Raw genomic sequence first — 11,451 nt, forward strand, 5'->3', positions numbered from 1 at the left:
TTCAGAAAAAAGCAAAAAGTATAGAAAACATTACACAGTTTTCCTCTTTCATTTTACATTAATCATCTCATGACCTCTGATGCTGATCTGGTGATCCTTTGAGGAAACAGACCCCCAGGCTGTGAACCACTGCACTAAACTAGCTTCCTGCACATTGTTACACATTGATGCATCATTATTAACAATCTGTTGTGGAATATATAATAATATGTTAACCACCCATGATTAAGACTTTCTTTTATGTTTTTACACATGGATGTCTAGTCTTCACTTTCCACAAACAAAGAGTGCATGATTGTGAGTTACACTGACATGTTATCAAGCATACAGCATTGTGACCGAGTGTTTGTAGATGTGGTTAATAATTATTTTCCAGTTGATATCTAAGAATCAACAGAAGAGAGCAGTGGACTCCTTCATGTCCTCCTCTACAGTGAGCTGCAGTCATGCTGTTGAACACTCTGCTCATAGTGTTGAGCTCACAGTGTGTCTGGGCCAGAAAGTCCGAACCTTCTTTTAATGAGGCAGATGCAGGTTTGTTCAGGGGATCAGATAAATATGACTTTGCCATCGAGGTTCCTGCTGCAGAGATGGAGTGTTTCTGGCACTTTGCCCACCAGAGTGGAAGCTTCTACCTGATGTACATGGTGAGAAGTTTTCACCGTCAATCTGAAGTATTTGGTTTTATCTGTGAATATGTGTATAATTTGAAGTAATGCACAATAGGGTATATCTGTGTGCCTTTGAGCAATTTGTCCTCAGGCTTATCAGACTTTCAAGGTGATCCAGTTTAACTTCTAAAAGGTGATCTTTGTATGTGCAAAGTTTTTACCATACAAATACAGAAATATGCTTGAATATATGGGCAGATGTGGGTCATTTGTTATTCTGTTTTTGTTTCTTTTTGTTTATTATATTGGTGTCAACAGATTATCTTTCTTTCTACATTAGGAACTAAGATGTGACAAGAACATTTAATTACATCCATGAGTTTATGTCTCAGGGACAAAGTGAAGGGCACTCTTGGGAGTTAAGATAGACGCAATATAGCAATAGTCCTGCTGTAGTGAGTATTTGGGACAGCATTATTTTTTGGACAACAATGGAGCTCTATGGCACTGATCAGGTTTTGATAAACAGACAACATATTTTAGTATCACTGGATTTGTGGACTTTAATATTTGTATGTGATCACAGGTACAGTGGGTAACAGGGATGGCCAATGATCCCCGGCTATTTGTGACAGTCAACTCACCACAGGGCGTTCTCATGGCATCAAAGAATGAGGCTGTTGGTCAATTGAATTTCCAGACTGAGGTGACAGGTAGGCCCATCAGAAACAACTCACCAGTTGTCTCCAGAGTCCATTATTTATTCAAGAATAAGTCTCTGAAGTAACTGCAGTTTCTTTACAACAGGTTTTTACCGGATGTGTCTCGGGAACCACAACAACAAGTTTGGAGGGATCAGGGTCTTTATGAACTTTGGTGTCATCTACGAAGGCTTTGAGGAGTCAAAGGGAGAGATGGAGGAAGGAGAGAAAGTCCTCAACAGCACTTTGACAGATATTGAGGTATTTGTTTCAATTATACATGGTGTGTTTAAAATCTATTAATAAAAAAAACATGTCATCTGCATAAAGAGATATGCAACAAGTTGCATTACTGAAAATGATAATGGAAATGTTACTTTGACAAACTAGAGCTACTTTATTTCATTATTACATTATTATCTGACCATATACTGTAGAGTATATTACACCACATCATCTATAACTTTTTTGTATATTATGATACATAGTTGCATATAAATGATGTGAAATTATACAGTGTACCGTGTTTGGTTTAGGAGAGTGTACAGAAGCTCCAGAATCAGATCTTCCACATATGGCGTTATTACAACTTCGCCCGCATGAGGAAAGGAAAGGATCACTACCTCGTACTCTCCAACCTCAACTACGTCACTTGGTGGTCGGGGGCCCAAAGCTTCATCATCCTCCTGTCTGGATACCTGCAGCTCCTCGTCCTCAAAAGACTCTTCCACACAGACTCTAGCAGACCACGATGCTGAGAGTAGAACATCCAAACATCTAGATCACTGCCCTGAACCTTTGCCATGATTTAAATTTTCCCATAGCAGATTTATATTGATACATTTTTGGAAAAGACAAGTCTGAAGATATCTATCTAAAGATAGAAACTGGAATTAAGGATGTCTCAACTCAGTTTTCTTGCCCTCGATCCTGATTCATCCGAGTCATATGATATCAAGTATCTACCAATAAAAATCCAGATCCAATACTTCCTAGATAATACAGTTGCACAGTGCATCTTAGGTACAATGTAAAATCAATACAATGTATGCTTGATGATTAAATTAAAGTTCTGCAGTGCATTAAGAAATAAACTGCCTGTAAACAAACTAAGATTTATCTTTTTACAGAACTCTTATCAATTCCACCTAATGCAGCACTATGTAAACCAGACTGACTGATCAAAGCAGCACTCGAACAGTAACTCCCTTGTGTTCTACCAGGTAGAATTAAAAATTGACGATGAAAATGATGAAACATGACTCTGTTTTCATCATATCATGGTTGTTTTAATTAAATCAGCTTCAAATTATTCAAATCACTCGGTCATTTAGCACTCTATTTTTCAACTCACATGCATTTTCACTGCCACCCATCATAGACCTTAGACATAAATGTGTGCAGGTCTGGCTTACAGTCAAAACTTCACTTGTGATTTTCCTGACTGCTCACATTACAGAAATGAACAAGAAGTACTGGTTTAACAAAAAAACAAGAAAAAAAGTGCCCTATATATAGAACTGCTGCATTGGCAGACCATCATTATTTCCATCTTTCAAACAGATAATTGAAGCAGAAAACAGAAGGCATTAGAGAGAGTTTGTTGGTGCATAACTGGTTTGACTGTCAGATTCAACAGGCCGCTTTCCAACAGGTAAATAATCTTTAAGGTTTTGATATTATTGTTGTTGTTGTTGTCGTTGTTATTATTATTAATTTATATATAAATATTGAAACTGCTTTTGTTTGAAAGTGATCTTAGGAGGAACGATTACAGCAGAGTGATCCACTTGAGATCTTGAAGACACTTTAACAGGTTGCCTGCATTCTGATAGTGATAGATAGATTCTGATAGTCATTCTGATAGTGATTTAAGGAGTTACAGCTTAGATAGATTTGAGGATCATCTGCATACAAATAGAAGATTATATTATGTCTACGCATAAAATGTCCAAGAGGGAGCATGTACATAGGATCTGCTTTATATACTACTAAACTGAACTGTAAAGCCTCTTGAGGAAAATTTGTGATTTGCAATATGAAGCTTAGTAACATATCTCAAACCAAAAAGGTCATTGGTGATGTTGAGAGACAGAATAAGGAGTTAAGGCTGTGGCAGTATTCCATGTCATTCAAAGCTTGCTGTCTTTACAGATAATCATGGACGAAGGAGCATGGCTGGAAATAATGCAAAAAATCATAGGCACATTCCCGATCATCTACAAAATGGCTGAAAATGTGAAGACCAACAAGGAGCACTGCCAACAAATCGCCCAGAGAGTCAGATCCCTGGAAGACCTGGTTCTCAACATCAAACAAAGAAGACCAAGAAGGATCTCTGCTGTTGTGCACAATGCTCTGAAGGAACTCTGCATCACTCTCTACTCAGCCCAGACACTGATGATGAAATTCAACCAAACTCGTGGTTTTGTGGGCTTAGTGAAGTCCATCAGCTATAAAGACAAGTTAAAGGATGTGGACAAAAGGCTATCTGATCACCTCCATATTCTGTCAGGGGCTCTACTGATTGAACAGGGAAACATGCTGAACAAAGTGTTTGAAACTGTTTCAGGAGAAGAGAGAGAAGATGACGAGTATTTTAGCGAAGAAGCTAGCTCCACCACAGCTATCATGCCTCCTCCCAGCACCACACCCCCCATGCCAATGTCAATCCCCACAACTTCCATGCCTCCTCCCAGCACCATACCCCCCATGCCAATGTCAATCCCCACAACTTCCATGACTCTTCCCAACATTATGCACCCCATGCCAATGTCTATCCCCACAACTTCCATGACTCTTCCCAACATCGTGCCCCCCATGCCAATGTCTTTCCCCACAACTCCCATGCCTCTCTATGACATGATGCACCCTATGTCAATGTATGGCCTCACAGGTGGAAACATGTCTCCAATGCCTTACTTGGACTCAACTTCAGGCCTGGATGAATTATTATCTTTGTACAATCTGCTGTCTGATTTTTAAAGGCAAAAGGTTTTGTTTCTGTTTGTTCTTCTGTTCTGATGATCACAGTCAAAACCAGAAAAGTGCGCTGTCACAGAGATTGGCAAGATGAAATGAATAAAATGAATCAAAACTGACACTCATGAAGTGTCATTCATTTTGAAAGATCCCTACATTTATATACAACCTCAGAGTGGTGACAGCTCTTATTTGTGCTTTCTGAACACAGCGTATAAAAGAGAATAACCTGCATGTTACTTAGCATTAATTTTATGGTTCTACATGTTTGTTGCATCTCCAGTGTCTGTTCAGCTAATAAATACACGTGCGTTTGAAACTGTTCATCTGTCATCTAACATCAATGAATGACTATTATTTTTCACATTTGTAATTATCTGTAACACATAATTATAATGCTATTTTCTTTTCATGGTATTTTACAGATTACGTACTGTAGGAAATCTAGGCTCTGATCAGAAAAGGCTCAATAATTTTGTATGATGAGACTACATTTCTTCAGACTCAATCTTCAGGGTCAATTCTCACAAGCCTACTTGTTGTAGCACGTTTTCTGACAAGCCCCTAAAACACTGATTGGGTTGTCTTATTTAGTAGTTTCTAGGCTGATAGGCACTTCAGATACCCATATGTATTTGCACAAAAAAGTGATAACATGTCCCCTTTAAACCTTTAAAGACTCTGAATTGAATATAAGGCCAACAGTAAAACAAGACACACAGAAAATCACCATCCAAGGCGCATCTATCCAGAACTTTTGCTCAGTTGATTTACTGGTCCAGTCAGAGGCAATGAGGGGAAATTACACAAAATAAAAAGGTATTTTAAAAACTAAAAGAGTGCATGATTGTGAGTTACACTGACATGTTATCAAGCATACAGCATTGTGACCGAGTGACAGAAGAGAGCAGTGGACTCCTTCATGTCCTCCTCTACAGTGAGCTGCAGTCATGCTGTTGAACACTCTGCTCATAGTGTTGAGCTCGCAGTGTGTCTGGGCCAGAAAGTCTGAACCTTCCTTTAATGAGTCAGATGTAGGTTTGTTCAGGGGATCAGATAAATATGACTTTGCCATCGAGGTTCCTGGATGGAGTGTTTCTGGCACTTTGCCCACCAGAGTGGAAGCTTCTACCTGTACATGGTGAAAGCTTTCTCCATAAACCTGCAGATTTAATTTGTGTGTGGAAAAGTAAATATGTGTTTAATTTGAGTATATCTGTATGCCTTTGTGCAATTTGTCCTCAGGCTTATCACACTGACATTCAGGGTCATCCAGTTTGACTTCTAAACAGTGATCTTAGTGTGTGCAAATGTTTACCATACTACATACTTGTTCAAGCTGACCAGAGTTATTGTTAGTCATTAAACAAAGTGCATAAGTTAGCATTTGGACAGTAAGACATACTTTGTTTCCCTACCAATGTTTTGGAAGGACAGAACTGTACATGTCCTGACCAGTTCACCTTAGGAGAGACAAAGAGAAAGCCTACCCTCCTACATGGCTCCCCCTGCTGATTTTGACAGAGTATTGTTCATATATTTGAAGAATTTTTTGTACTCTTTTAGTTTGAAAATGTCTTATCCAGGTTTGTTTACGTTGAATGTGATATATGTTTTTGCAAACAAATTAAAGACTGTTAAAAGTGTCACAGCGTGGATTCAAATCTAAACATATACATATAATGTGGCCAGTGTGCCTTTTTATGATGCTTTATAGATAGCAACAGGAGGTGACATAAGATCATCTTGGATGAGAAAAAATGCTTGGCTGACTACAACAAGCTGGCTTGAACCATTAAGACAAATTGTGTCCAGTGATGCCCTCACCCAGACTGAATTTGGCCTTGGCAGAAAGTAATTTTTAAAATTTTAAAATATCTCAAATTGAACAAATCCCCAGTAACTGAGCAACAGTTGGAAGTAATGTTCTTGAAACATTATATATCTGCTTCTTAATTTTCCCTTCTATTGTTGATAAATTTAAATTTCTGCAGACCTATGATAGAGGTTTTTGAGAAGGTGATGGCTGTGAGGCACCTGAAGGAGGAGGAGATGATCATATGCAGAGAATTGCAGCAACACTGGACAATGCTGAAGGTAGGAACGTAAGCAGTAAGCAGGAGGCTGCTTGTCTTTGTCTTTTTTTGTTTAGGTTTAAGTGATGAGCAAGGCTTCCACCTTACTTTAACTTCTTCTTTCCCCTGAAAAGCTCGACATAAAACAACACAATTAGTTAAGAAAGATACAAGAGTTACATACATAAAGGAGCTGTTAAACATTTGTGTACTATTGAATACCTCAATATATTGTAAAATGAATCAGTATCAGAAAACCTCCCACAGCAAGCACCACAATATATGTACTGTCAGGTATAAGCATACAGTACATAAGAGTACAGGTGAGCTAAACCACAATCACCACCTCTTCTGCTGGCTCGACATTATGCATTATGTCCCCGACAATGTAGTCCTTCCGGTCATGATGGTCCAGAAAAAGAATAGGTCGGTAGCCCAGGGCATGCAGTTTAAAAGTGTGGCACCTAGAGGCCACCAACACAAGTGCAACAACACTGATTTGACAAATAATGTTAAATTAGGTTTTTCTTAGCTTTGACCATACACAATGTTAAGAATGACCTGAAATATGTCTCTCAGGAATTTACAAACCATGAACAAAAATGTTTGAAGTCATTTTTATGTAACCTGACAACAAAAAAACAAAAAAACTTTACTTTTTTTGTCATTACAGTATGTTAGATCATAGAGTATGGAGTATGGTAACTTTCTGACCACAGTCCCCCCTGAATAATTTTGAGCCTTAAGAGAGTCTTTCTTACTCTTAGAAAAAGAGTTGTGTCTTAAATGGCCATTCAAAATACAATTCAATAGATTAATTTAAGTTTATATCTAGTTTGACGTATTTTGTATGAGGCTTTTATTTATTCTGATGTCGAGCATCTCTTTCATTTATGCTATTTTATATGTACATACCTGTCTTGTTACTTTTGATTTAATAATTTACAAAAAAACACTGACAACTGTGATGAATTAATGTAATTGTCTTGTAGGCCAACCCCTTGTTAAATCACAACTAAGACACCTTACTGACAGCTGGGCAGAATTAGGAATCCTGCTGAAAATGCGTGTGTTTTTTCACTGATGCTGTGCAGTTGCTATTTTTCACTTGGGTTCGTTTGTTTTCTGCTTAGATTCCAGGCTGGAGAGGCATGCACTGCAGATCTTCCTGTTTAAAGTTTTGGGAGCCTGGCAGGATGGACCTTTTTTCTACATCATTTCTGCAATTAAAAATGAAATGTAGAGTTCTTTCATGTCTGATTTTGATGAGATGAATACAAAATGAATTTCTAAGCAGAGAATCTATCTATCTATCTACTTCTTAGTAAATCTGCATATTGCAATCAAACTTCAGCTTTACAGGCCTGGCCATCCTCTCTCCTGGTAAAGTGTGGTTTCAAACTACATTGCTGTAAAAAATACGTTGCAAAATAAAAATAAAAAATAGAAAAAAAAAATGTTGCAGAGGTAGTTCTTTATCATAACTTATTTACCTTGGATCTGGATTATGTGTCAATCAAATTCTCGCCGCAGGTCCCTGATGGAAAAATACATTTACTACGACTCCCAGGGTGCATTGCAGTTAAAAACCGTCCAGCCACCTTGCTTAAGATCTTTTGAAGGTGAACTGTAGCTAAATGTTGCAAATTGTAAACACAAAATAAAACACTGAGCTATTTAAGTCAGTGAACTATTATTCTCTTATTTTAAACTATTTTATTGGTTTAGAATAAATATAGAAATACCAATTAACGCAAAGCGGATTGTCTTAATCTCCATAGCAACGGGAATGAGACCAGGTGTTCATAATTGGAGAGCAGCAGGTGTTTTAAAAAACTACAACGGAGAACGCGTTTGACTGAAAATATCGCATTTAAAAACGATTTATAAGTATATATATTACGTAAAACAATACAGTTATGATTCCATTTGGCTTGAAGGTGGGTATAAATATAAATTAAAGCGTAATATTGGTAAGAAAGATTGTGTTTGTGTAGCTCAGGTGAGGCTATAAACTGACAATGTGGCCTAGCTGGATGGCAAATAAACCGTGGAAATATTCATTGTTCATAACAGCTGAGTGTCGTCCTCGTGCTTCTCCTCGGTTTCACGTATCACCGTGTTGATGGTAAATAAACCCACTTCTGTCAAAATGCCAAATATGTAGCCAAAGTATTAGGAGTAATTTCTCCTGTGCTGTATAGGACTCTGCAGCGTGCAGCATTGTACCAACAGCACGAGATGTCTTCTGTCCAAAGACCAGATGACCTGCAAATGTGCCACTGGATATTATGGTGACCAATGTGACAAAGGTAGGCATTTGTTATTATTAGAATTATTTTACCAAATGTTGTGTTTTTATAATTTACTCTGCCTGTTTTTAAGAGGTAAAATTGCACAAAAACGGTTGCGAGCCACCGATCACCATGAAAAAGTAAATATCCCTGCTTCACCCTCCATGCTTGTGTCCTTCCTTGCTCCCTGTTTGTAATACAAGCTTCCTGTTGTCCAGTTTTAGCCACTTAACCTGTTTACAACTGTTTTCACAGGCTTAGTCCAGGTAAAATGGGTCGACTGCCCCTTTAGTGGATTACACATAAAGTTTAGCTTCCTGCAGATGATGCAAACTTGTTTTGTCCACATAACGTCTACACATATGTCCAGTATAATAATACATACTTGACATGTAGGATATAGAAGAAGAGGAACTTTATTAATCCCTCAGTGGGAAATTTCTTTTTCACTCAATTTTAACATACACCAATCAGCAATGCCCTGTTGTGTATCTGTGTGTGCGTCACTTACTTAGGGAACACATGGCACCAAGATGCACTATGGGAAGAAGGCTAACCGACTGTGGCAGTGTGACCTTGCGTCCTGCCATTCATGTTGATTTTGTTGTTGACTATGACTATGCCCAGGAGCTGAACTGGCACCTCTCCAGCTACCAGTCCATGTTCCATAGTGTGGTCCGCACTGGACACGAATCTGTCCCATTTCAGTTCCCACTGTTTATGTACATGTAACTCAAGACTTCCCTCATGTTACATGCCATTTTGTTTTTTACAGATGCAGAAATCCGAGTTGTATGCGGCAAAAACTACTTAATAATCGGAGCGAAAGAAGACTTCTTCAAGTATCACAATGTGCCACTGCAATCCCTGCACTTGGCCAACAAATCTTGTCGTGCTCAGAAAGTTGTCATTGGCGGCGAGTCGTACTACGTTTCCAGGATATCTAAAGACCTATATGCAACCTGTGGAGGCAAGCCGCTGGAGGTACAACTGGGTCATGATCTGCTTTAAATGCCAAACACAAACATTTAAACAGTTATTCTTGTTAATGTTTTTTTTTTTCTCCCTTCATACAGAAAAACTTTACTCATATCACATATTCCCTGAGTCTACTGTCAGACCCTCAGGTTACGGGTAACATCATCAGAAATCCAGTCATTAAGATGGACTACAGCTGCGTCTACCCATACATCAGGAGAATCAGCCTACCTTTCCCACTCGTCCCCTTTTCCAGGTGAAGAAGGCTGTTAAATTAAAAGACATGGCATTAATACCATACTGTCACAATGCTTTGGATACTTCCAAAATTTCACCTGTCCTTTAACCATTTCAGATAATGTATGTAAAAAAAGATTCTCTTGGTTCATGTGCATGACTTTGTGACATGGACGCATTTCATTGCACACAGCAATCTAAATACATGTTTTAGTACAGATTAAAATTACCTTGTGTTCTCTTGCCTTACCTCTGTTCATGGACAGTGAGGCAGTGATGCGTGTGGATGAACTTGATGCCAAGATACAGATGATGTTGTATAAGGACCAATCCTACACTGTGGCCTACAGTGGAGCTCCCACCATTGAACTCAGAGACAAGGTAGGTCACCTGGTCAATGTGAATCAAATCTTTATTTTTGTTAACATGTCAGTGATGGCATCAAATACCTTTTGTGTCCAGGTATATGTGGAGGTGAGAGTCACAGAGCCTGCAGATTTCTTCCTGCTCCGCATTAATGAGTGTTGGGCTACACAGTCTTCTCAGCCTAAAGAGGGATCGGTTCACACTCTGCTTCTAAACGGGTCAGAACAAAACATTAATCGACTGTTAAGCTGTGTTCTAGCCACTCTCCTACTTCCTGCTCCTAATTTCCATTTCTTTATCCAGGTGTGTGGATGACCAAACTGTTTCCTTTCATAACATGAGTAAGGGAGAGTCTGGCCGTAACGGAGAAAGTTCCACCATTCGCTACAGCTTCGACATGTTTCGCTTCACAGGAGAATCTCACAGTCTCTATCTGCATTGCACCATACAGCTGTGTGAGCCAGACGACTACAAGTCCTGCACACCTGTGAGATCGTCTTACTGTCATACTTTGTAGTTTTAAGAGGCTTATATGACTGAAGGGCCAGGCTTCAGTTTGCAGGTCTCACATTTGTCTTGTTTTTATTTTATCTGCAGAACTGTAATTCGATCACTAAGAGAGAAGCAGTAAGGGGAGACCCCACCAACCAGGGCCTCCTGTCGTATGGACCCATCAGGATTGAAATGCCAGACAGACCTCATTCCAGTAAGCTCCTGTTTCTTCATTACTGTTGCCCTACTCCTGCTCCTGTAAGATAAGAAAGTTATTAGTGTTTTCTGTGTAGTCCTCATCGGAAATGATATTTTTGATGTCCTTACCATGATTATCTCTTTGGCGTTTGTTTTAGGCATACTAATGGCAGTGGTGCTGCCCGTAGCAGCTGTCTGGACTGTGGGCTTCTTCCTCATCATCCTCATTACTGTGGCCAAGGCAGGCAGCAGGAGGCTCACACAAGTGGAGCTGCACTCACAATAACAATAGTGCTTTTGGCAGCTTGAATAAAACTTGTACAAAGTGTCCAACATGTATTATTCCTGTCCTGAAAACATTTGTTTATAAGCTAAGCTAAGTTTTAAACTGGGCAAAAAATGTGACTACTGTAACACATAACAACTCATATGTGACTAACCCATTTTTGTGTTAAACGCATACAACATTTCTTTAAATTCAGTTCCTTAAACTTTATGTTGGCTCAAAATATTTTCT

General features: G+C 38.9%; 3 protein-coding genes across 3 annotated transcripts; all 3 read left to right on the top strand.

Annotated features, from left to right (window-relative positions):
• The first annotated feature begins 429 nt into the window (after positions 1 to 429).
• LOC109143165 (transmembrane emp24 domain-containing protein 6) lies at positions 430 to 2,678 on the top strand. The gene is made up of 4 exons (XM_019279583.2): positions 430 to 647; positions 1,198 to 1,324; positions 1,419 to 1,573; positions 1,849 to 2,678. Exons 1-4 carry the CDS (start codon positions 447 to 449, stop codon positions 2,068 to 2,070), a joined length of 705 nt encoding a protein of 234 aa, XP_019135128.1. The 5' UTR covers positions 430 to 446; the 3' UTR covers positions 2,071 to 2,678.
• Positions 2,679 to 2,871: 193 nt separating this feature from the next.
• Positions 2,872 to 4,297, top strand: LOC109143164 (YLP motif-containing protein 1). The gene is made up of 2 exons (XM_019279578.2): positions 2,872 to 2,966; positions 3,467 to 4,297. The coding sequence occupies exon 2, from the start codon at positions 3,473 to 3,475 to the stop codon at positions 4,295 to 4,297; it is 825 nt and encodes a 274-aa protein (XP_019135123.2). The 5' UTR covers positions 2,872 to 2,966; positions 3,467 to 3,472.
• A 3,851-nt stretch (positions 4,298 to 8,148) lies between these two features.
• zpd (zona pellucida glycoprotein d) lies at positions 8,149 to 11,264 on the top strand. Its single transcript, XM_019279582.2, has 10 exons — positions 8,149 to 8,309; positions 8,446 to 8,497; positions 8,574 to 8,681; positions 9,439 to 9,647; positions 9,740 to 9,897; positions 10,145 to 10,259; positions 10,341 to 10,462; positions 10,548 to 10,731; positions 10,842 to 10,950; positions 11,093 to 11,264. The coding sequence occupies exons 1-10, from the start codon at positions 8,289 to 8,291 to the stop codon at positions 11,218 to 11,220; spliced, it is 1,206 nt and encodes a 401-aa protein (XP_019135127.2). The 5' UTR covers positions 8,149 to 8,288; the 3' UTR covers positions 11,221 to 11,264.
• Positions 11,265 to 11,451: the final 187 nt, after the last annotated feature.

This window comes from Larimichthys crocea, chromosome XXI (assembly GCF_000972845.2).
Source record: "Larimichthys crocea isolate SSNF chromosome XXI, L_crocea_2.0, whole genome shotgun sequence".
Taxonomy (NCBI): domain Eukaryota; kingdom Metazoa; phylum Chordata; class Actinopteri; family Sciaenidae; genus Larimichthys; species Larimichthys crocea.

Excerpts from the sequence above, each read along its gene's own strand:
- LOC109143165 (XM_019279583.2), top strand. The coding sequence starts at position 447 with ATGCTGTTGAACACTCTGCTCATAGTGTTGAGCTCACAGTGTGTCTGG. Across the intron at positions 1,325-1,418 it reads TTTCCAGACTGAGGTGACAG|GTTTTTACCGGATGTGTCTC; the intron begins GTAGGCCCATCA and ends TCTTTACAACAG. Across the intron at positions 1,574-1,848 it reads GCACTTTGACAGATATTGAG|GAGAGTGTACAGAAGCTCCA; the intron begins GTATTTGTTTCA and ends TGTTTGGTTTAG.
- LOC109143164 (XM_019279578.2), top strand. The coding sequence starts at position 3,473 with ATGGACGAAGGAGCATGGCTGGAAATAATGCAAAAAATCATAGGCACA.
- zpd (XM_019279582.2), top strand. The coding sequence starts at position 8,289 with ATGATTCCATTTGGCTTGAAG. Across the intron at positions 8,682-9,438 it reads TGGTGACCAATGTGACAAAG|ATGCAGAAATCCGAGTTGTA; the intron begins GTAGGCATTTGT and ends TGTTTTTTACAG. Across the intron at positions 10,951-11,092 it reads GCCAGACAGACCTCATTCCA|GCATACTAATGGCAGTGGTG; the intron begins GTAAGCTCCTGT and ends CGTTTGTTTTAG.